Below are 23,467 nucleotides of genomic sequence, written 5' to 3' on the forward strand. Positions count from 1 at the left end.
TAGACCAGGTTGGCCTTGAACTCAGATCTGCCTGCCTGACTGGAATTCCAGTCAGCCCCCCAGCCCTGTGCTCACCCTAGTAGAACACATTCTTTCAGGACTGTCATTAGTTGTCTGCCTCTGGACCATTTGGTTCCTCTGTATCCAGTGCCTGGCACACAGAAGCATCACCTAGATGAATGTGTATCCGTGTGTAAAGACTCTTAGAGGCTTGCTCTGAGGTCTTGGAGTTTGTTGTCTGCTGTGGGGCTAGCTCTTTCCATTAGGTTTGAAGCATAAATAAAGGTGGTGAATTTGCTAGAGCTTATAGAAGATTATATAAGCTCCCATCTAAAAGCTAAGAAAGGTGGGGCTTCAGATGTAGCTCGGTGCTTGGGTACTTGCCTATCGTATGTAAGATTCACCCCAGTAACTAACACACACACACACACACACACACACACACACACACACACACACACACACACACACACGAGGGAACTAAAAAGGAATTTATGTACTTTCAGAGGATTAGGTACATACTATACATACTGCTGGGTAACGTGAGAGGAGCTGAGGAGATGTTTCAGTGGCTGACAATACTGGCTGCTCTTGCAGAGGACTTGGGTTTGCTTCCCAGTACACACATGGTGGTTCATAGCCATCTGTAACTCTAGTTCTAGTAGATCCAAAGCCCTCTTATAACCTGGGTGGGCATACATGGAGCACAGAAATACACAGAGGTAAAACACTAATACGCATAAAGATAATAAATAAATCTTTAAAAACAGTGGAAAAATTGAATAGAAGAAAATCTTATCTATGTGTGATTGTGTGCACCTGAAATCCCAGCACTTGGGAGGCACAGGCAGGTGGATCTCTGTGTGGAGGCCAGCCTGGTCTACAGAGCAAGTTTCAGGACAGCCAAGGTTACACAGAGAAACCCTGTCTCAACAAGGGCATCTAAGTTTAAGGCAGGCCAGCCTTGGCTGCATAGTGAGTTTAAGGATAGTCTGGATCCTAGGTAGGGTGTTTTCTTTCTTTCTCTCTCTCTTTTTCCTTTCCTATGATAAAGACTGTGACCAAAAGCAACGTGGGGAGGAAAGGGTTTATTTCACTCATAGATTATAATCTGTCATCAAGAAAAGTCAGGGCAGGAACTCAAGATAAGGACCAGGAGGTAGCACCTGAAGCAGAGGCCATGAAGCAGTGATGTTTACTGGCTTGCTCAGACTCTTACCATCCAAGACAACCTGCCCAGGGATGGCACCACCCACACTGAGCTGAGCCCTCCCACATCAACCATCAATCAAGAAAAATGTCCTACACACTTGCCTACAGGCCAGCCTTTTGGAGGTCCTGTTGATCAAGAGTGAGACTTGTTTATTTTTAAAGAAGAGCTGTATATCTAATTTAGTTGGTAGAATGCTTGGCCAGCATGCTCAAGGCCCTGAGTTTGATACTGGCACCGCATAAACTGTGTGTGCTCGCATTTGCTTGTAATCCTAACATTGCAAAGAGAGGCAGAAGGATCAGAAGTCTGAGGCCAGTATAGGATACATGAGACTCTGTGGTAAGGGAAGAGATGGAGACAAACACCAAGCCGGCAGAGGAGAAGCAGGAAGGGAGAAGAAAATACTTATACTGAGAGGCAGATGAGAACTTATGAAAATAAACCAGATGTTTTGGATATCATTTTAGTGTGTGTGTGTGTGTGTGTGTGTGTGTGTGTGTGTGTGTGTGCAGGTCAAAGGTCAACATTGGGTGCCTTCCTCCAGCACCTAAAAGATGCAACCCTAGGTAGCCTGAAACTCACTATGTAGACCAGGCTGGCCTCAAACTCACAGAGATCCACCTGCCTCTGCCTTCTGAGTGCTGCAATTAAAGGAGTGTGCTACCACTTCCAGCCCCAATGTTATGAGGTAGGTTCTCTAACAGAACCAGTTGGTTAGACTGGCTTGTCCACTGATCTTTAGGAATCCTCCTGTCTCTGTCCCCACCCCAAACACTGGGGTTAGCAGTGCTAGTACACCTAGCTTTTTATGTGAGTGCTGGGACTCCAAACTCAGGGAGGTACTTGACTGACTCAGCCCTTGGAACCCACCTTCGAAGTAAGTTAGCTGGCCCCACCAGCGGTAGACCTAAGCTGTACACAGTTGATCCTGGCTATATTGCTTTCCAGTGGGCTCTGGGAGACTATAATGAGAACAAAATGTCTACTGTAAAGTGGCAGCAGGCAGCACAGGATCTCATAAGCTCTTGTTCATGGTGAGTAGCAGGGCAGGTGTGGGTGCTGTCTGTACTGGTCAAGCTGAGGTGTCAGGCTCTGGCAGGTGGCTTCTTAAACACTGTAGCCTGCTTATCTCATGGAAATATGCTTATCAACTTTAGACCCTGAAAAAGCAGGAGCTATGGCCGAAGGCTGCATGCACACCTTTTATCTAACTTTCTCTTGCCTCCATTTTTTTGTTCATCACTTCTCTTTTTCACTACAGCAAAGTACCCGGATTTGTTCGAATGCTAGCCCCAGAAGGAGCCCTGAATATACATGAGAAAGCCTGGAATGCCTACCCTTACTGCAGAACCGGTGAGCACAGTGCTGCCCAGAGCTGAGATTTGGGCCCAAGGTGGCCAGGAGTGGACAGTAAGACTGGAGGTAGAGTGAGTCAGGCAGGGCTTTGTGTTTACTTCTCAGAATAAGCCAGTGGAGGATGAGGGGGCTCCCTAAGGCTTAGGAAGGTGTGTATGTATTATCCATACTGCTTAGATAAGCTGATAGTCATAGCCAGAGACAGTAAGGACCAACTCCTCTTACTTGGGTTTGACAGTTTTGATTTCTTTTTTGTTTGTTTGTTTGGTTTGGGTTTTCAAGACAGGGTTTCTTTGTGTAGCCTTGGCTGTTTTGGAACTTGATCTGTAGACCAGGCTGGCCTCAAACTCAGAGATCTGCCTGCTTCTGCCTCCTGAGTGCTGGGATTAAAGGTGTGCACTGCTACCACTACTTGGCAAAAAATTACTAATTCTTATTTTTTTTTTTTTTTTTTTTGATTTTCGAGACAGTTTCTATGTGGCTTTGGAGGCTGTCCTGGAACCAACTCTTATAGACCAGGTTGGCCTTGAACTCAGATCTGCCTGCTTCTGCCTCCCTAGTGCTGGAACGAAAGCTGTGCACCACTACTGCCCGGCAAAATTAAAAAAAAAATTTTAATGTATATGTTATTTTGCCTGCATGTATATGTCTACACCATGTCTACTCCTGGTACCACAGTTCTAGAAGAAGGCGTTGGATCACCTAGAACTAGAGTCATACATGATTGTGAGCTCCCTTGTGGGTTCTGGGAACTGAATCCAGTTCTTCTGCAATAGCAGTGAGTGCTCTTAACCACTGAGCCATCTCTCCAGCACCCCTATTTGTTTGTTTGTTTGTTTGTTTGTTTGTTTTGAGACAGGGTTTCTCTGTGGCTTTTGGAGGCTGCCCTGGAACTAGCTCTTGTAGACCAGGCTGTTCTCGAACTCACAGAGATCTGCCTGCCTCTGCCTCCTGAGTGTTGGGATTAAAGACATGCGCGACCACCGCCCTGCTTTGTTTCTTAATATTTATCATAGCAGCATAATATCCTATCATATGAATGTATAACTGGCCAGTATTATTTATGGGCTTTGTAGAATGAATGTTATAAACTACAGATCACAAATATTTCGGACACACACTGGACTTGATAACCCACGCCTTTGATCCCAGTGCTTATGAGGCAGAGGCAGTTGGATCTCTGTGCATTTGAGGCCAGCCTGGTCTATATAGGAACTTTGCTATGTAGCAGGGGAGCAGAATCATCTTTGATCTCGAGTTTCATTTGGAAAGTAAAGATTAGAGCCTCTGTAGGGATCCTTTCTATTCTAGAACACACTCTGGGATTCCCTCTGAGTTGCATGGACTCAGCTTTCCAAGACTGAGGTTTGAGGGACTATCTAGAGACAGCCCCCGAAACTTTCTCCTTCTCCCTTTCCCCTTCCCTCCTTCCTTCCTCAGGAAGGGTCTCAGCCTGTAGCTTCAGTTGCTCGCCTTCATTCGTTAGCACAGGCAGTCTTGGCTCTGGTCCTGCCAGCCTCTGTTTACCTGTACTGCTTCATTGTTTTTTTTCTGTTTATTCCTTAGATTGTATCTGATAGGCATGGAATCCTTATATGACCCAGGTGTGTCCTTATCTTTCGAACTTTGCGAGTAACTTAAATCATTGCCCACTCAGTCTTCCTTGGCCCTATACAAGTTCAAGGACCTTTACCAGGAAATACACAATCAGCGGTGGGACATAGGCTATGAACAGTTTTATTGTGGTAGCAGAATTTTACCACTCTGTATAGGAAACTCTACATGCGTAGAATTGAATGTGTGTGCTTGTGCATGAGTGTGCGTTCAAGTGCACTCAAGCTGTGCATGTTTGAAAGAAGTCTTAAGTAACCCAAGCTCGTCTTATAGCTTGGGACTGGCCTTGAACTCCTGATCCTCCTTGCTTCATACCTTCCAGGTGCTTGAATAATAGGCATTAAGTACCATGGTGAGCTTGGATTCATTATTTTAAAAAGCAGTGTGCAAAAGCCAGGTGTGGTGGCACAATTCTGTAATCCTAGCACCTGGGAAATAGACAGCTGGATTTCTGCAAGTTTAAGGCCAGCCTGGTCTATGTAGAAAGACTCTTTTAACACCAACCCCATCACATCTCCATCTCTCCCCCTGTGAACCCACCCCCAAAAGTCTAGATCAGGTTTGGGCATGTAGTTGGGTGGTAAAGTGCTTACCCTAGTCCAAGGCCCTGGATTGGATCTCTAGCATAGCAAATTAAGAAGGAAAAAAGACAGGGTGTGTCTGGTATAGGGACAAAGGTGACTTTACTTGATGTCTGGTAGTCATGTAGAGCATGTGTTGTAAACACCTTAGTCAGTTTGAGGCTAATGTAGCATGGGTTTCTGGGTACATAGCCTGTGCCAACTGAGGGATGCCACTGTCTGCCGTGTAACTCTTGGGAGAATGTGCTGCAGCTGGCATGGCAGTTTTCTACAGATTAAATGTTAGTTCACACATCGATCCTTGACAAAACAAAAATAGAATTTCTAAATCCTCCTTGAAGAGAAATGGCAGTGGGTTGGGGAGGGAGGGCTATTTTCTTAGGAGCTACCAACTTCCTAGTAGAATCCACTCGATACAAATGAACATGTTGACTCTTGGACCTGTTCATCTGGGTACCTCCTCTTTTATAATACGAGGTGGGACAGATGAGGGGCCTTCTTGATCCTCCCTGGAAGCCGACTGGACAGAGATTACTAGTGCCAGCATTTTAGTTTGTCCTAAGTAATCTAAGATTGAGGAGAGGTGGATGTATGGAGCCACCCCACCCCTTACCTTTGGGATGGCTCCAACCTTATTCTGGGAGAAATGAAAACAGATTTAGTATGCTGTATTCGTCATCAGGTCTTTCTGTTCCTTTTATTTCCATCTCTTCTCCTGAAGCTGATAGGTCAGGTTGATAAATGAAATGGGAGGGGAGAAATATATTTCCTTGTCTTCTCCCTCAGCAGCAGATGGTACCACTAAGTTAGGCTTTTAAAATACCACATTAAGAAACTGGACATGAGCCAGGCAGTGGTGGCACATGCCTTTAATTCCAGCACTTGGGAGGCAGAGGCAGGCTAGCCTCATCTACAAAAAAGCAGCAGAAACTGGACATGGTGGTTAATGGTTGTAACCCACCATTCAGGAAGATGAGGCAGGAGGATCACAACTTCAAGCCTAGCTTGGATTACATAGCTGATCAGGACATCTTTTCCTTGGGAATCTTCCACATAGAAATGAAATTAAAACTAGGATAACAGTGTGATGGTATAAACAGTCAGTTTGGTTGGCGGAGCAGATTCTTGTGTCCTACAGAGGCCATACTAGGAGAGGATGGGTGTCTTAGAGAATGTGGAGTCCAAATATGGTAGCTGATTGGAGAAACTTAATAACCAGGGTCCTCACACCAGACCAGCCTGAAGCTACTGTCTCTATGACAGCATGACAGAGTCTCTGGCAGACTGGCATCTTTGGATGCATATTTGTACCCATTATTTCTATTGTCCCCACATGACTTTCTCGAGGTGCTAATAGAGGAGTTGCTAGTTTAGTCCTAATGTGGTGCTCCCAGTGTCTTTGGTTGGGCTTGGAGAAATTACTGACAATCTTTTGGGCTGTTTGTGCACACAGTGACTTACAGCCTTTATGCTGCCAGCTTCCCCATTCCATCGCAGTAATGTTAGTTTTACTTTTTTGTTTGTTTTTTTGGAGTGATGGAGTTTGTTGGCCATCTGTATACTTTAAAAAACAACAGTATGCATTACCAGAAATTGGGATAGCACACAGAGTAGGGTACAGAATGAACTGAGCTGTTGGGAGGAGAGCTGGGCTCTTCCCCAGTGACATGGAAGCTGCAGTCATTTTCTCTGATAAATAATTGACCTGTGTTTTCCGAGGGATCCCATTACAGCGGCAGGAGCGTAGAGCGTGTGAGATTTGGTTACAGTGTGAGGAAGGATGCCACTATCAAAAAGACAGCCTAGTTCAGAAGATCCTGCTCTGTGTCCCCCAGGGGGTGGGGGCACCCAAGTGATTTTTCTCATGGGAGATTGATTGGGCCTCAGGGCCTCAGCTGATCAGAGACCATCCCTTTCTTTGTTCTATCAGAGACAATCCTAAGAAGCCCATAGAGGTATCATCTTAATTAAATCCCAGACTTGGCCGGGCATTGGTGGCGCACGCCTTTAATCCCAGCACTTGGGAGACAGAGGCAGGCGGATCGCTGTGAGTTTGAGGCCAGCCTGGTCTCCAGAGGGAGTGCCAGGATAGGCATCAAAGCTACACAGAGAAACCCTGTCTCGAAAAACCAAAAAAAGAAAAAAAAATCCCAGATTTGGTTCCTTGGGACTTTGAATGAGTTTGAGGGAAGGAGGGGTTGATTCCCTGAGGCTTTCTAATATAAGCTAGGGCCTAATGGTCACTGTGGAGGAAGCCATGGGGAGTGGAGAAGTCTTTGCTCTTCATAGTCTGGTCATCTTCATTAATCTTTCTTTCTTTTTTTCCATGTCCTTGCCTCGGAGCAGTTATTACAGTAAGTATTTCGGCAGGGGAGGGGTAGGAGGGATTGAAATACTAGATGATTTACAAGAAAAGAAATAAGAGTGTACCTGCACTAGATGTTCTGCTGGTCTCTTGTTCCCCTTGGTTGATGTTGGGGCTGTTGAGGCTCGAGTATTTCAGTCCTAATGAGGATCTTGCCAGTCAGTGCTTTAACTGCATTGGCTCGTGCTAGGTAAGACCTGACTCTGGGTCTCAGAGGTACCCTCGGGTCGTGCCTACCCAGGGCTGTACAGATGTTTCAGTTCAGCCAGCCTAGATGTGCCATCCCTTTCCTATTTGGGCATCTGTTGGTTCTAGTGAGCACTGACCATTGACAACATTGTGACATCACTAAACTTGCTCTTCCAGAACCAGCCCCTTGCCCCTCAAGCTCTTGCTCTTCAGCATAATCCCTCAAATTCCTGTCCCTGCTGCAGAACAAATCCCTGCCAGCGAACAATGGGCTTTTTTCCTCCTCATGTAGCTCCTTTTACTAAATGGCTTTTTAAATAGGTGTTACACTTTTTAAAAGCACCAAGGGAGGGGGACAAAATTACAACCAAAGGCTTGATATAGGGAAAGGGGCCAGCATGAAGACTTTTCTTTAGCTAGGAGACTTTGTGGCTACTGGCTACATTTGCATTCTGTACATAAGCTAGTATGGAAGACTGGTTAAATACTGAATTCTAAACTCAGACAAATGGGGGCTTTGGCCTCACCGTGCTTTAGCTCTGTGACCTTCAGATTTTTGAACTTCACTTTGTAAACTCAGGGTGATCATATGTGTGAAGCATAATACTTAGTCCTGGGACCACAGGGATAACATCGAGGTGGCTGTTATCAAGCCAGCTGGAGTCTCACAACTCCAGGCTTGCATGATCCCCAGTAATGGAAGGTGGTGGCTCTCCAGCTCCGACCTTGTCGGTCACTAAGGTATTTGTTTCCTCTTCCAGAATGAATACATGAAAGAAGACTTTCTGATTAAAATTGAAACCTGGCACAAGCCGGATCTTGGCACCCAGGAGAATGTAAGTTTCACCTCTCAAAAGCCCTTGGTGGCTCCAGGACCTTGGTAGATATCTCAGGCTCTGCCCTGTAGCCTCTCCTGTCTTGCTGCAGGCTCCTCTCTATGCTTCTCTTCTGCCTGGCTAGGAAGGTTTCTCCAGATTGTTCTACAATGCTGTTTCCTGTCATTGATTTGCAAAATGTCATCTCTAAGATTCTTTGGCCGGGCAGTGGTGGCACATGCCTTTAATCCCAACACTCAGGAGTTCGAGACCAGACTGGTCTACAAGAGTAAGTGCCACAACAGGCTCCAAAGCCACAGAGAAATCCTGTCTCAAAAAACAATAACAACAAGAAGCTGAGGGAAGCTGGGTGCTGGTGGTGCACGCCTTTAATACCAGCACTTGGGAGGCAGATGCTAGCTTGGTCTACACAGTGAGTTCCAGGACAGCCAGGGCTACACAGAAAAACCCTTTCTTGAAAAACAAAAGCCGAGGAGCCGAGTGTGGCCGCACACACACCAGCACTCTGGAGGAAGCAGCAGGTGAATCTCAGTGAATTGAGGTCAGTGTGGTCTACAGACTAAGTTCCAGGACTGTCAGGGCTGCAGAATGAGACTTTGTTCCAAAAAGAAAACTAAAAAGCAACTGATGAAAATACTCGTGTATGGGCTGGAGAGATGGCTCAGAGGTTAAGAGCACCAGCTGTTCTTCCAGAGGTCCTGAGTTAGCTCAATTCCCAGCAACCACATGGTGGCTCACAACTATCCGTTATGAAATCTGGTGCTCTCTTCTGGTGTGCAGATATACATGGAAGCAGAATGTTGTATACATAATAAATAAATAAAATCTTAAAGAAAATATATTGGTCACTGTAAAAAGCAGGATATTAAAGGGTTAGAACCAATGGCTGGACAGGCCATAGGTCCTGGGAGAATCTAGAACTATTAATCTGCTAAATGGACATAGGATGAAATGACTTACTGGTACACCCACAGATCAGAGCATCTCTCAACCCTCTTTAGAGAGGAGCTTCTCCTCTCAGCAGCTGCCAGTTAACACAGAGACCCCTAGCTATTCAATGTGTGGAGATATGAAGTGCTCAGCTGTAAATGGGACCTCTTACATCCCTCCCTGCAAGCTTCAGTGGTCTTTGCAGAAAAATGGGTAGAAAAATTGTGGTCGATAACATCAGTGTTTTCCAGAGACAACAAGATAGATGCACATATGAACTCTCATCAGTTTTAACAAGCCCTGTGAAAGTTTAACCAGACAGAATCCCATCATAGATGTGGGGACGTAGGCACAAACTCCTACCACTAGTCAGAAATGATGGTGGACGCCTTTAATACCACCACTCAGGAAGCAGAGTCAGGGTTCCATGGATCTGGTCTCATGTCTCAAAAACAAAGAAAAAAAGTTTCATCCCTCCACTAACTGAGGAGCTGTTGGCATTTAATTGCTACTGAGAGGGAGAGTGTGTTGTTAGGGTTCTCTAGAAGAAGAGATAGAATGAATCAAGGGGGGGCATTGGTATTAGACTGGCTTACAGGCTTTGGTTCCACTAGTCCAGCAATGGCTTTTTTACCAATCAAAGGTTTAAGCATCTAGTAGTTGTTCAATCCACAAGGCTGGATGTTTCATCTGGTCTTCAGTATCCATTGGGATCCTGAAGAAGTAGGCTCTAGTGCCAGTGAAGGAACAGACTTTCACTCTCATTGCCAGTGAGAAAGTGAGGACAAACAGGCAACGAGCAAGTGCTTCCTTCTTCCATGTCCTTTATGTAAGTTCCCAGAAGAAGGTGTGGCCCAGATTAAAGGTGGACCTTCCCACTTCAAATGATTTAAAGAAAATCTCTCACAGGTATACCTAACCTTTTGGGTTTTAGTTAATTCCAGATGTAATCAAGTTGACAACCAAAAATAGCCATCATATAGAGTCATATAGAGTTGGGTTTTGTTTTTGGTTTTGTTTTGTTTTTTGAAACAGAGTTTCTTTGTGTAGCCTTGGCTGTCCTAGAACTTGCTCTGTAGACCAGACTGGCTTCAAACTCACAGAGATCTGCCTGCCCTTGCTTCCTGAGTGCTGGGATTAAAGTCATAGGTGTTTTAACCCTCGTATAATTCTTTACTAGTAGGAATATCCCACCAAAGGTGTGGGAAGATCTGTTTATAGATTTCTGTTTTAGGTAAAGGATGCTTGTCACTATCAGAACTGCACATGCATAACAAGTGGTCTCCTACTTTCTTCCAGGTGCATAAACTGGAGCCTGAGACATGGAAACATGTGGAAGCTGTATATATAGACATTGCTGATCGAAGCCAAGTACTTAGCAAGGTGGGGACTTCTTAAAAGACTTAGGGATGCAGAAGTGACTTGTAAATGCTAAAGAGAGCAGGGAACCTTACCCAGCTTGGTGCAGAAGGAATTTCTCTCTGGTGTGCATTATTTGTTTTATTATTGTTGTTACTGTTTTTATGGTACTACTGGTTGAGCCCAGGGCCTCCCACATGCTAGAGAAACACTCTAGCACTCAAGACATGCCCAGCCCTCTTTTTTTTGTTTGTGTTTCTGTTTTCCTTTTTGAGACAGGGTCTCACTGTGTTGTCTTGGCAGGCTTAGAACTCGGAGATTAACCGGTCTCTGCCTCCCAAATGCTGGGATTAAAGTTGTGCACCACAATACCTGCTAATAGGCTTATTTGTTTGTTTTTAGTTTGTTGAGGCAGGGTTTCTCTGTGTAGCCCTGACTGTCCTGGAGTTCATTCTGTAGACTAGGATGGCCTTGAATTTATAGAGCTATGTCTGCCTCTGCCTCCTGAGTGCTGGCATTAAAGGTGAGCACCACCACTACCCAGCTAACACAGAGTCTCGCTAAGTTTCCTGACATGGCTATTTCTAAAGTCAGTGCTAAGAGTTCTCTGAGCCATGGGGCTGGAGAGATGGCTCAGGGCCTAAGAGCACTTACTGCTCTTGCAGAGGACCTGTACTTGGCTGCATGCCCATGGTACACATACATCCCTCCCTCCCTCCCTCCCTCCCTACTTCCCCCTCCCTCCCTCCCTACTTCCCTCCCTTCCTTCCTCCCTCCCTCCCTCCCTCCCTCTCTCTCTCTCTCTCTCTCTCTCTCTCTCTCTCACACACACACACACACACACACACACACACACACACACACACACACAATTCTCTCTCTAAGTTTCTTGGCTCAGTGATTAAAGACTAAGAGAAAGATAGGCACTTGAGAAGACAGTACATGCCCAAGTAAAAAGATGTGGGCTTCTTGAAGGAGTGTCAACATCGATATTGATTTTAGCCAGGTGTGGTGGTGCATGTTTTTAATCCCAGCCCTGGAGAGGCAGGTGGACCTCTTGAGTTTGAGGCCAGCCTGGTCTACAAAGCAAGTTCCAGGACAGCCAGGGCTATTACCCAGAGAAACCCTGTCTCTAAGAACAAAAACAAAAACAAAAACAAATTGATTTTATTAAAACAAACCAGGAGATCAAGCTAGGAAATGTTAAGAATGATGACTAAATATCCCCAGCTCTGACTGTGTTTTGAATCATCTGAACAGATTTATTCATTTATTTATTTATTGGAAACATTATCTCATGTAGTTCTGGTGTGCCTTGAATTGGATATATAGCCAAAGATGGCCTTGAACTCCTTATCCTCCCAGCCCCACATCCTAGGTGCTGGGATTACAGACACTTGCTGTGTCCAGCTACCTGAAATGTTTAAAAAGAAAAATTACCAGGTATGGTGACCCATGCTGCTAATCCCAGTGCTTAGAAGGCTGAGGCAGAAAGATTGCCCCAAGTTCAAGATCATCTAGTGCTACAATATAAAAGAAAACCCAGGCTGTCAAAATGGCTTAGCAGGTGAATTTGCTGAGCCTGAGGACCTGAGTTTGGTCTCTGGAACCCACATAGTAAGAGGAAGAACCATCTCTTTAAGCTCTCCTCTGCCCTCCACACGTGAGCTGCCAGTGTGTGTTGGTGCAGGATCAGACACACGTGTACACACAGACACATACATGTACATATAAACATTCACAAATAAGTAAATGTAAAAAAGAATTTAAGGGCTGGAGAAATGTCTCAGCAGTTAAGAGCACTAACTGCTCTTCTATAGGATCCAGGGTCAATACCTGGCACCCACATGGCAGCTCACAACTGTCTGTAACTCCAGTTCCAGGGGACCAGACACCCATAGCAAAATACCAACTCACATAAAATATAAACAAACAAATGAATAAGATTTTAAGAAGTAAAAGGATAGAGATATGGCTCAGTGATTAAATGTGCCTGTTGCTCTTGCAGAGGACCTGTTATTCCAGCTCCAAAGGATCAAACACCCTCCTCCGGCCTCAAGTAAAATAATTTTTTTTTCCCCCCGAGACGGTTTCTTTGTGTAACAGCCCTAGCTGTCCTGGAACTCTGCCTCCTGAGTACTGGGATCAAAGGCAAGTGCCTACACTTCCCAGCTGATAAATTTTAAAAAGAAAATCCATGTTGTTCTCAACTGAAGATATTCTAAGTCTCTGGGATTTAGGTAGTATGGCTCAGAAATCTGTAGTTTGAAAGTCTTCCCTCGTAATTTGGATGGTCACTTAAGTTGAAAAGTCTCTGACTTGAACACTACTTGATCAGTCAGTCTGCTGACATTTTGGTACTGATAAAGTTGCAAACAAACCTGGTGGAGAACATCACACAGGCCTCAACTTTGAGGCAAATGTAAACAGTCTGTCTTAGTTAGGGTTAGTATTGCTGTGATGAAATACCATAACCAAAGCAACTTGGGGAGAAAAGGGTCTATTTGGTTTATGCTTCCACATCTCTCTTCATCATCAAAGCAAATCAGGACGGAAACTCAAACAGAGCCAGAACCTGGAGTCAGGAGCTGGTGCAGGGGCCATGGAGGGTACTGCCTACTGGCTTGTTCCTCATGGCCTGCTCAGCCCAGAACCACCAGCCCAGGGATAGCACCACCTACCATGGGCTGGGTCCTCCTCCAGTCACTAATCAAGAAAATGCCCTACAGGTTTGCCTATAGCCTGATCTTACAGAGGTATTTTCTTTTTGTTTCTTTTTTTTTCTGACACGATTTCTCTGTGTACCCTTAACTGTCCTGGAACTCTCCCTGTAGACTACTTTAGCCGTGAACTCACAGAGATCTGCTTGCATCTGCCTCCCAAGTGCTGGCATTAAAGGCTTGTGCCACCACTGCCGGGCTTGGAGGCATTTTGATAACTGAGCTTCCCTCTTCTCAGATGACTTTAGCTTGGTCAAGTTAACATAAAACTAACCACAACACAGTTCTATATCTTGTCTGTAACATTTTCCCATACTTGAAGTATACCAGCAACTTCAAGAACTGCTAAAGCTGGGCATGGTATCAGAAGCAGGTAGATGTTTGTGTGTCTGAAGTCAGCTTGGTCTAATTCATTGGTGCAGGCCAGCCAGGACTACATAGAGAGACCCTGTCTCAAAGCAAACAAACCAAAAAAACTGGTATGAAATGCTCTCTGATGAAAATTTGCTCTTTCTTCATCCTCATTCTCCCTTTCCCCTCCTCTCACTTTCTCTCTTCCAACCCCATTTCCACTATTTTTAGGATTACAAGGCAGAAGAAGACCCAGCAAAATTTAAATCTGCCAAAACAGGACGAGGACCTTTGGGCCCAAATTGGAAGGTACAGTTCCCACCCTTACCACCAGGGGGCCAGGCATGCTGTGGGTGGGTCTCTCCTCATGGAGGAGGGTATGTGTGGAGTTCGGACAGCCTGGGGTCTTTCTTTCTAGTTACCAGCCTGCTTCTGGTTATTTTTCTAATGCAGCAAGAACTTGTAAATCAGAAAGACTGCCCATATATGTGTGCATACAAACTGGTTACTGTCAAGTTCAAGTGGTGGGGCTTGCAGAACAAAGTGGAAAACTTTATACATAAGGTAAGTATGCAGGATGGGGCCTTTCATTGTGTCTCTGTCTTTGTGTTGGGAAGAGCAGTCTGGCCCAGTAACAGTGACCTGTTTCCTCATTTGCTAGCATTAGAATCTTTGGTTTGCTTTGCTATCCCTTCCTTTCCCTTGCTCATACTGTCTTACAGTTTAATGCTGTTCATCACCACTTGTGACAAGGAAAGAAACTGAGGTGAAATAAGGAAACAGGAAAGGGTTTGCTGTGGTTGAAGTATAAATGAAACTCATTTCCTTTTTCTTGAAGCCAAAAGGCAAGAGGCACAGTGTGCTGAGTTACAGAACTCTAAGCCTTTTAATTCTCACATATGTTAGAATCACACTTTTGAACCATTTCTCATATGCTGGCTAGTCATTACCTAGTGTTAGGCACCAGAAACAGTAGGAAATGTGGCTGTTGTTAGGGTCCTCTGCTTGGCCAGATCCCATGAGCTGCCTGTCTTGGCAGTATTTGGACAGCCTTCCTACTGCAACACTTACCTGACAGAAACAGGAAGGCAAAGGTCACTGATCTGTGTCTGATACAGATAAGGCAGCCAGCCATCACTCCTACCCTCTACCCTATTAAACTGTGGATGTTAGTGGATGCCCTGGGGGGACTGAGCAGGAGCTTTCACCTTTTGGGTTTTGACTCATTCCCTCCTTTTACAGCAAGAGAAGCGTCTGTTTACAAACTTTCACAGGCAGCTGTTCTGTTGGCTCGATAAATGGGTTGATCTGACTATGGATGACATTCGGAGGATGGAAGAAGAGACAAAGAGACAGCTGGATGAGGTGAGTGGGATGCAGGGGACTCAGATGGGTGACTGATAAGGAGATTGGTATTTGGACACATCTAAGGGTACCATCCTCATCACACTGTTGTTTGAAGGACAGCTCTCTTGTGGATAAGCTTACTGCTAGGCAGTATGGGAACTATAAGAAGAACAGCCTGTGCTCCCAAGTACAGTCTGGCTGAGGTCCTGGCACAGCCGCAGAGACAAATATGGTAGTCTGCCTGATGCCAGTGAGTAATAAAGCCACTGCAGTGATTCTTCAGTCAGTGTGGGGGATGGGGGATGGGCTGAGAACTTGTGGTGACCCTGGGGCCAGGCAGGCTAGGCTGTTCTGCCAACAGCACCCACATTAGGAGGGCAGCCGCAGCACATGCAGAAGCCCACTGCTTTGTGTGGTTGTGAGCTCTTTTTGCAGCTTGGAGGATTTTTTTGTTTTTGTTTTTTTTTGACTTTTGTTTAAGTGTTTTTGTTTTTGAGTTTGGCATGGATCCCAGGAGGAGGGTGGTGTGCTCTCTGGGAGCCTGAAGACCCAGCACTCTTGCCTCATTTAAGGAAGCTTCCCCCAGAGATCCACTTAGAGGAGGTGCTTGGTGAAAACCACCAGGCACCGGTTTCTGCCCTTGTGCACATGCTGTCCTGCAGTGTGAGAAGGGCATCATCAGCGGAGGCAGGGGAGGCACCGAGAACTAAGCACTGCTGTGCTATGACCTGTGGGTGACAAGAGTAAAAGCCACATGTGCCCTCTTAAGGCAGGGAGCTCCTGTTTCTTAGTGGCTGCTCCATCGCTCTTGGATTGGCTGAATGTCCAGCAGAGGACGCACTGTCCAGCAACCTCACCCAGCTCTCTTGCCGGGACTCAGCTGAGAGCCTGGCTCGGGGGCCTTGGAGCATGGGACACATGTCAGGACCTCCCAGTGCTGGTCTAGGGTTGAAGCTGGGCCCGGAAGCCCTTCTTTCTTCTAGAGCCTCCCAGGCAGGGAACTGTTTTTACCTTCTGGGATGACATTCTTCTGGACTGACTCACTGATAAGTGCTGTGCAAGTTGGTTCCTTCTAAAGGTGAATGCTCTGGTTATTCATTCAGCCACATATAAGAGGCAAGATGTGGGATTTGAGGCACAGTCCCTGCTTCTTAGGTAAGAGTCCTCAGGAAGTTAGAGACCTAAGTGACTTTGCTGATTCTCTCTGAATGAGAGAGAGGCTTGAATCTTTTGGTCACCCTAGTCATGACCAAAAAGAACAGCAATAAAAAAAGTTAGCAAATGGAGCGGCAGAAAGATCTTAATTGGGATTTGACGATAATGTTCAGTTATCCCTGCCTGGCAATGGTCAGGATAAAGTAATTGGGTTTTAAGGAAGCATTTACTATTCTTTGTGTGTTCTTTGGCGCTGTTAACATGGGCAAGGTTTGGGGTTTAACACACAGCACCAATAAATACATAAGCAAACAAACAAACAAACAAACAAATAAGAGCTATGCTTTAACCCTTGGAAGAAGTCTGCAGGTGGTCTTAGGCATCTGCCTTCCTCACACCTCAAGCTTGGTAGTCCTCAGAGTTAGGGCTTTGCTTTTAACACCTGCCCACTCCTGCTTACAGTGGCCCTCCATTCTATAGAGGGTTGTGCCGTTGGCTGAGATGCTCACTGCTTTCCAGGGAATGTGGATGGAAGCAACCTCTTTGGAATTGGAAGTTTAAAATTAACTTGTAATGGAAGAGTAAGAGCCAACTCTGTGTCATTGTGGAACACGTTTTAACCTCTAGCAACTGTATAAGCGTTCATGAGCTAATTCAAGTCCTAGCTTTTCTCTCATTTAAAAATTTATTTGTTGGGCTGCGATATTTCTTGGTGGTAAAGCACTTGTCTAGCAGGCACAAGACTGGGTTTGATTTCCAATACCATATACACAAAGCTTTTACAAGAAGTTTTTAAAGACAGGGTCTGTAGCTCAGGCTGGCCTCGAACTCCACCCCTGCCCCCCAACACAGGGTTTCTCTATGTAGCCATGGCTGTGCTGGAACTTGCTCTGTAGACCAGGCTGGCCTCTAACTCACAGAGATCCCCCTGCCTCTGCCTCTGCCTCTGCCTCTGCCTGCTGCCTCTGCCTGCTGCTCTGCTCTGCCTCTGCCTCTGCCTCTGCCTCTGCCTCTGCCTCTGCCTCTGCCTCTGCCTCCGGAGTGCTGGGATTAAAGGTGTGCGCCACCAATGCCCGGCCCCACTAATTTCTTTACTTTAGATATTTACTGTTCACTTCTGCCATGGGAGATATTGCTCGATTACCCAGTCACATACTCCTCCTCCTTCAGTATCATGAATTTTGGTTGACTCATTATTTAGTGCTTATGACTTTATCTCTGTCTTTCCCAAATAAACCCCATAGTCTACTGTTAACTTTTTTCCCTTCCTTCCTTCCTCCTTTCCTTATTTATTTCTTTACTTTTGGAGACCATGTCTTACTCTGTAGACCAGGCTGGCTGGAAACTCAGTAAGTACTTTAGGATAACCTTGAACTCCTGATTTTCTAGCCTCTACCTCCCAAGCCCTAGGATCACAAGTCTGAACCATCATCCTTGGCATTCTTTTATTTTATTTTTTGTGTGTGAGTATTTGTACATATGGCATAGTATATGTTGAGGTCAGTGGACAGCCTGGAGCGTTGGTTCTCACCTTCTACCTTGTTTGAGCCAGGGTCCTGTTTTTTTCCATTGAAAATTGCCAGCATGGTCCTGGAGTACCTGGAGAGTGGCCTGTCTGTCTTCCATCTCCCTGTGGGAGCTGGGGCATTATAATCTTGTGCTTACTGCATTTGTCTTTACATGGGTTCTGGGGATTCAAGCTCAGGTACTCATGCTTACATGAGCAATCTACCTGGCCCCACTTTCTGTATTATTTTCCTTTTGTACAATTATCATTTAAAAATTGTTTCTTGAGGTTTCTTTGTGCTACCTAAGTGAACTCTTGTTCACTGAAGTTCAGTTCTTATACTCTATACTTCAGTTGGGGGCTTTCTTTGTGCTTTCCTAGTAAGGGCTTTCTCAGCTCAGGAGTGGGTTCCATTGTAGAGCAGTCAGGTCGTTAGAGAGGGGAGTTCCAGCTGTGTGAGGAGGCTTCTCCTGCCTCCCTCATCTCTTGCTTGGAAGGCAGACAACTAGGACGTTGACAGCCAAATCTGAGCAAGGGTTCCAGTCATTGGTAGCTTAAACATTCTACATCAGGCCCATTTTGTCCCCAGCTGAGGCCTCAACAACCCTAGAGAGTGAAGGCTTTAGCTGCTGCAGGAAATGCAGGGGGTACTTGGCTTCAAGAGCAGCAAGAGTGAGTACCAAGTCCTAAGGATTCTCTGTGTGACCACCGATAACACTCCCATCTGTGGGGTAGTCTGCAGATTCCAGTTGCAAGCCGCTGGGAAGTCTGTGGCAACAGCTGGTCAGTTCCTTCTTGGCTCTGGGTACTCAGGGACACTTTTGAGTCAGTGTCCCCTGCTCTGAGTGTCACTTTTTTTTTTTTTTAAGTTTAATATATTTTTAATAGCAAACTTACAGGAACAGCACAGAAGACAGACATTAAAAACATGTACTTGCATGTAGGACAGCTCAGTTAGAAAAGTATAGTGGATGGATAGAATCTACTGTATAATAAAAATGCTACAAATACCATTTAGTTGCCATCAATAAGAAATTTCCTTATTTTAAAAAAAATCCAAATCCTGGCATTGTCCAGAAAATTTTAACAGGTTTATTTATAATTGTTATAAAGTTGAACTGTTGAAATGTGTTCACTGAAACTTTTGTTTGCATTACTGCTTTACATCTTGCCTTTATATTAAAAATGCACGGGGCTGGAGAGATGGCTCAGAGGTTAAGAGCACTGACTGCTCTTCCAGAGGTCCTGAGTTAAATTCCCAGCAACCACATGGTGGCTCACGACCATCCGTTATGAGATCTGGTGCCCTCTCCTCGCAGATACACATGGAAGCAGAATATTGTATACATAATAAATAAATAAAATCTTTAAAAAAAAATTCACACGCAAAAGAAAATGGACGAACTGCCAATACCTGATTTCTGATCCCTATTTTTCCACTTGCAATCATATACTTAGGTACATTTTGACCCCATGGAAAAAATATCTAACATTCAGAACTACTGATAACAGGAAGAGGAAAAAAATTTTGAGAATGAAATGTTTCCCCTCATAGTGGACTCTTAAGCACGTTCTCCGTGTATGAGGCGTGCTAGCTGGATATCTTTTGGCATAATTGTTACACGTTTGGCATGGATAGCACACAGGTTTGTATCTTCAAAAAGGCCAACCAGATAGGCCTCACTTGCCTCCTGCAAAGCACTAATAGCTGCACTCTGGAAGCGCAGATCTGTTTTTGAAGTCCTGAGCAATGGCTCGCACCAGACGCTAGAAGGGGACTTGCGAATGAGAAGTTATGATTTCATCAAGTGCCACAGTACCGGGCCTGTAACGATGAGGTTTCTTCACCCCTCCAGTAGAGGGTACACTTATTGCGAGCGGCTTCTGTAGCTCGTTGTTTACTAGGTGCTTTACCAACGGTGGATCTGCGGGCAGGCTGCTTTGTAAGAGACATGATATGAGCACCCCTTACTTACCCACCTTCTCCTGCTGCTGGAGCTCGGCAAGCGAGAGGCGGCGCTGGCATTAGAGAGCGGCGGGGCTGCCGAGTGTCGCTATCTTTTAAATGCTTCTGTAATCTCCGTTGTGGTTTCTTCATCCTTCTGTCTCTTTTTTTATTTTAATTTTTTAAAATTTTATTTTATGTACATTGGTGTGAGATTGTTAGATCCCCCTGAAAATGGAGTTACAGACCGTTGTGAACTACTTTGTGGGTACTGGGAATTGAACCTGGGTCCTCTGGAAGAGCAGCTGCTGAGCCATTTCTCCAGCCCCCTCTGTCTCTCGTTTTCTTTATTTTTAAAGTGATATTTGCTGTCATTGTAGTCGGAATTGGAAGAGAAATAGTGATAAAAGCAGGAGGTATTCAGTCTGTTGTGTCATAATTAATTACAAATTTTTAGTAAGAATTATAAGCTAGGTGATGGTGGTGCATGCCTTTAGTCCTAGCACTTAGGAGGCAGAAGCAAGCAGATCTTGGAGGTTGAGGTTGTTGTAATTCAAGAAACACACCATATGACAGGGTTCAAGTAGAAGGGTTTATAATTAGGGAAAGGGATCATAAAAAGGAGAAAGGGAAGAGGGGAGACCAGTCTCTGGAGAAGGAGCAGCAGGAGAGAGGAAAGGGGAGTGCAGGGACAGACAGAGGGAGAGAGAGAAAGAGAAGGATGGGAGGTAGGCAGGGCCCTTTTATAAAAGGGAACATAGTGAATATGCACAGGTGGCTGCAGCTGAGGGCATGTCCTGTCAGAACCCCAAGGACAGGTATAGATGCCTGAATACTAACAGAAGTCAGCGTGACCTACAAAGTGAGTTCCAGGACAGCCAGAGCTACACATAGAAACCCTGTCTCAAAAAACTAAAACAAAACAAATTAAAAAAAAAAAAAATTATGGGCTGGGCGTTGGTGGCGCACGCCTTTAACCCCAGCACTCGGGAGGCAGAGGCAGGCGGATCTCTGTGAGTTCGAGGCCAGCCTGGTCTCCAGAGAGAGTGCTAGGATAGACTCTAAAGCTACACAGAGAAACCCTGTCTCAAAAAACCAAAAAATAATAATAAGAATAAGAATTATGGCTTTCTTTCCTAGTATTTTAGGTTAACAAAGTAGTGGTTTTTTTTCATCATGGCATCCTCATATTTATGTGTTTGTTTGTTTGTTTGTTTGTTTTTTCTTTTTGAGAAAGGATATTTCTGTATACCAGGCTGTCCTTGATACCTGCCTGCCCCTACCTCCTGAGTGCTGGGGTTAAAGATGGGTTCCGCCAAGTTCAGCTAGCTGTATTATAGATTGTATTTTATGAGTGTTTGCCTGCCTATATGTACGTGCTTCACATGCGCGTCTGGTGTCTGAGGTCAGATGAGGGCATCAGATCTTCTGAAACTGGAGTTACAGATGGCTGAGAACTGCCATGTGGGTGCTGGAAATCAAACCCAGGTCCTGTACAAGAGCAAAATCTCTTAACCTCTGACCCATCTTTCCAGCCTGCATTTGTTATTTGTTCATTTTCTGTCTCGTGCCAATTATCTTTAAACCAATGCATAATATTCTTTTTTTTTTAAGATTTTATTTATTTATCATATATACAACATTCTGTGTCCATGTATATCTGCACACCAGAAGAGGGCACCAGATCTCATAACGGATGGTCGTGAGCCACCATGTGGTTGCTGGGAATTGAACTCAGGACCTCTGGAAGAGCAGTCAGTGTGCTCTTAACCTCTGAGCCATCTCTCCAGCCCTGCATAATATTCTTAATACAGATTGTTTCCTGGGAGCTTTTGTTGTCACACACCCCTCTAAGTTAGATTTATCTATTTTATATGTGTATGTATACACATGTATGTGGAGATCAGAGGCCAACATTCAGGAGTCCTTTCTGGTCGTCTAGCATGTGGGGTTAGTTTTTAGGGGTTACAGTCACCACTGCTACAAGTCTGGTCCTTTTGAGCCATGACATGGACGGATGGACAAACACACACACACACACACACACACACACACACACACACACACACACAGAGAGAGAGAGAGAGAGAGAGAGAGAGAGAGAGAGAGAGAGGAGAGAGAGAGAATATTTTTAAAAGATTCCCATAGCTTCTGCAGAAGCAAGCTCTCATCTTAATTTCCTCTGAACTGACAGAGATATACAGAAATGTATCCTAGACCACACTATCTGGAGTACCAGCTAGTGTTTTTTTGGGGGGGAGTAGGGGGGTTGAGACAGGGTTTCTCGTGTAGCTTTTAAATACAATTTAACTTTTCAGGACTATTGTGATATTTAAGTGTCAAACAAAAACAGAAGCCAAAGACAGGCATGGTGACACATTGTAATCCTGACATTTGGGAAGGCAAAGGGTGAAAGATCAAAAGTTAAAGGTCATTCTGAGTTTGAGGCTAACCTGGGGTACATGAGACCCTGCTTCAGAAAACCAAAATAATAATAAAACTCTGAGTTGGGAGACAGGGTTATGAAAAATCACTGTAGTCCTCGGAGGTCCCTCATCCCCCAGCAGGGTTTCCAGACGTTAAATTCCATGTGGTGCTGGAATTATAGACATGCACCATTATTGGTTTTACATAGGGAGTTCTAGATTCACCAGGGTTACACAGTGACAGCTTGTTTCAGAAAAACAAAACAAAACAACAACAAAAATAAAAACACTGGACAGAGGCAGGTAAATCTTTGTGAATTTGAGGTCAGCCTGGAATACAAATCGAGTTCCAGGACAGTCAGGGCTGTTACACAGAGAAACCCTGTCTTTGAAAATAAATAAGTAAATAAAACAAGGCAAAACAAAACCCTTCACATTATATAGGGTTCAAGGAACAGGAAATGAGCATTCTTAGGACATTTTACTACAAGCCTAAAACAACGAGACAGTGAGTTATTTCAGTAGCACCGCTTGTCCCTTGGCAGGAAGGGAAGTGGCCACATTCTTTGATAGGAAGTTGCATCTTTTTTTTTTTTTTTTTTTTAAGATTTTATTTATTATGTATACAACATTCTGCTTCCATGTATATCTGCACACCAGAAGAGGGCACCAGATCTCATAACGGATGGTTGTGAGCCACTATGTGGTTGCTGGGAATTGAACTTAGGACCTCTGGAAGAGCAGTCAGTGCTCTTAACCTCTGAGCCATCTCTCCAGCCCCCAGGAAGTTGCATCTTTTTAAAGATTTTTTAGATTGATTTATTATTTTATGTGTATGAGAGTTTTGCTTGTACATATGTATGTGCACCACAAGTACACCTGGTACCTATTAAAACCAAAGGAGGCGTCTAAGTTCCTCCCTAGAATTGGAGTTAGGGTTACAAGTTGCTGGAAGTCGAACCCAGGTCCTCTGCCAAGAGCAACGTGTAGTCTTAACTGCTAAGCCAACTCTTCAGCACCAGAAAGCTCCATTGTCTTAATAGCAACAGAGAGCCAGGTGATCTGAGATCAGTACCTGGAACTCAATAAAACTGGAAGGAGAAATCCACTCCTGAAGGTTGTCCTCTGACCTTTACATGTGTACCATGACATGTGCGTGCTCAGTTCCCACCCTCACACACCTTTTAATTTTAAAAAATAATAGGGTTTGGGGGCTACTTCCTCGGTTCAGTAGCCCACTCTCATTCTTGAGTGCCTTTTCCTTTCTTCATAAGCAGTCTCGGGGCCAGAGAGATGCTTCAGTGGTTTAGGGCACTTGTTGCTATTGCAGAGGACTGAGGTTCCAGTCCCATCACCCACGTAGCAGTTTAGGATCCTCTATAACACGATACAATGCTCTCTTCTGGCCTCTGATACATACACACAGGCAAAATACTCAGGCACAGAAAATAAAAATAAGCAGTCTATTTCTATTTTGTACGTAAACTTAAAAGGCATGGTTTTCTCTCCATCTCCTCCTGGCATGCCAGGATCATCTTCACATAACCCATAGTATATTTTTTTTCCTTAAATT

At 44.8% G+C, this 23,467-nt stretch overlaps 1 protein-coding gene across 3 annotated transcripts in view; it reads left to right on the top strand.

The window, feature by feature from the left end:
* Pitpna (phosphatidylinositol transfer protein alpha) overlaps positions 1–23,467 on the top strand; it is a 42,365-nt gene that overhangs the window by 15,320 nt on the left and 3,578 nt on the right. For all 3 annotated transcript variants that reach the window (XM_027426734.2, XM_027426732.2, XM_027426733.2), the window contains 7 exons: positions 2,475–2,566; positions 7,111–7,118; positions 8,080–8,154; positions 10,384–10,467; positions 13,746–13,823; positions 13,968–14,078; positions 14,757–14,879. In XM_027426734.2, the coding sequence (XP_027282535.1) occupies positions 2,475–2,566; positions 7,111–7,118; positions 8,080–8,154; positions 10,384–10,467; positions 13,746–13,823; positions 13,968–14,078; positions 14,757–14,879 (571 nt within the window). The remainder of the gene's footprint in view (positions 1–2,474; positions 2,567–7,110; positions 7,119–8,079; positions 8,155–10,383; positions 10,468–13,745; positions 13,824–13,967; positions 14,079–14,756; positions 14,880–23,467) is intronic.

This window comes from Cricetulus griseus, chromosome 7 (genome assembly GCF_003668045.3).
Source record: "Cricetulus griseus strain 17A/GY chromosome 7, alternate assembly CriGri-PICRH-1.0, whole genome shotgun sequence".
Classification (NCBI taxonomy): domain Eukaryota; kingdom Metazoa; phylum Chordata; class Mammalia; order Rodentia; family Cricetidae; genus Cricetulus; species Cricetulus griseus.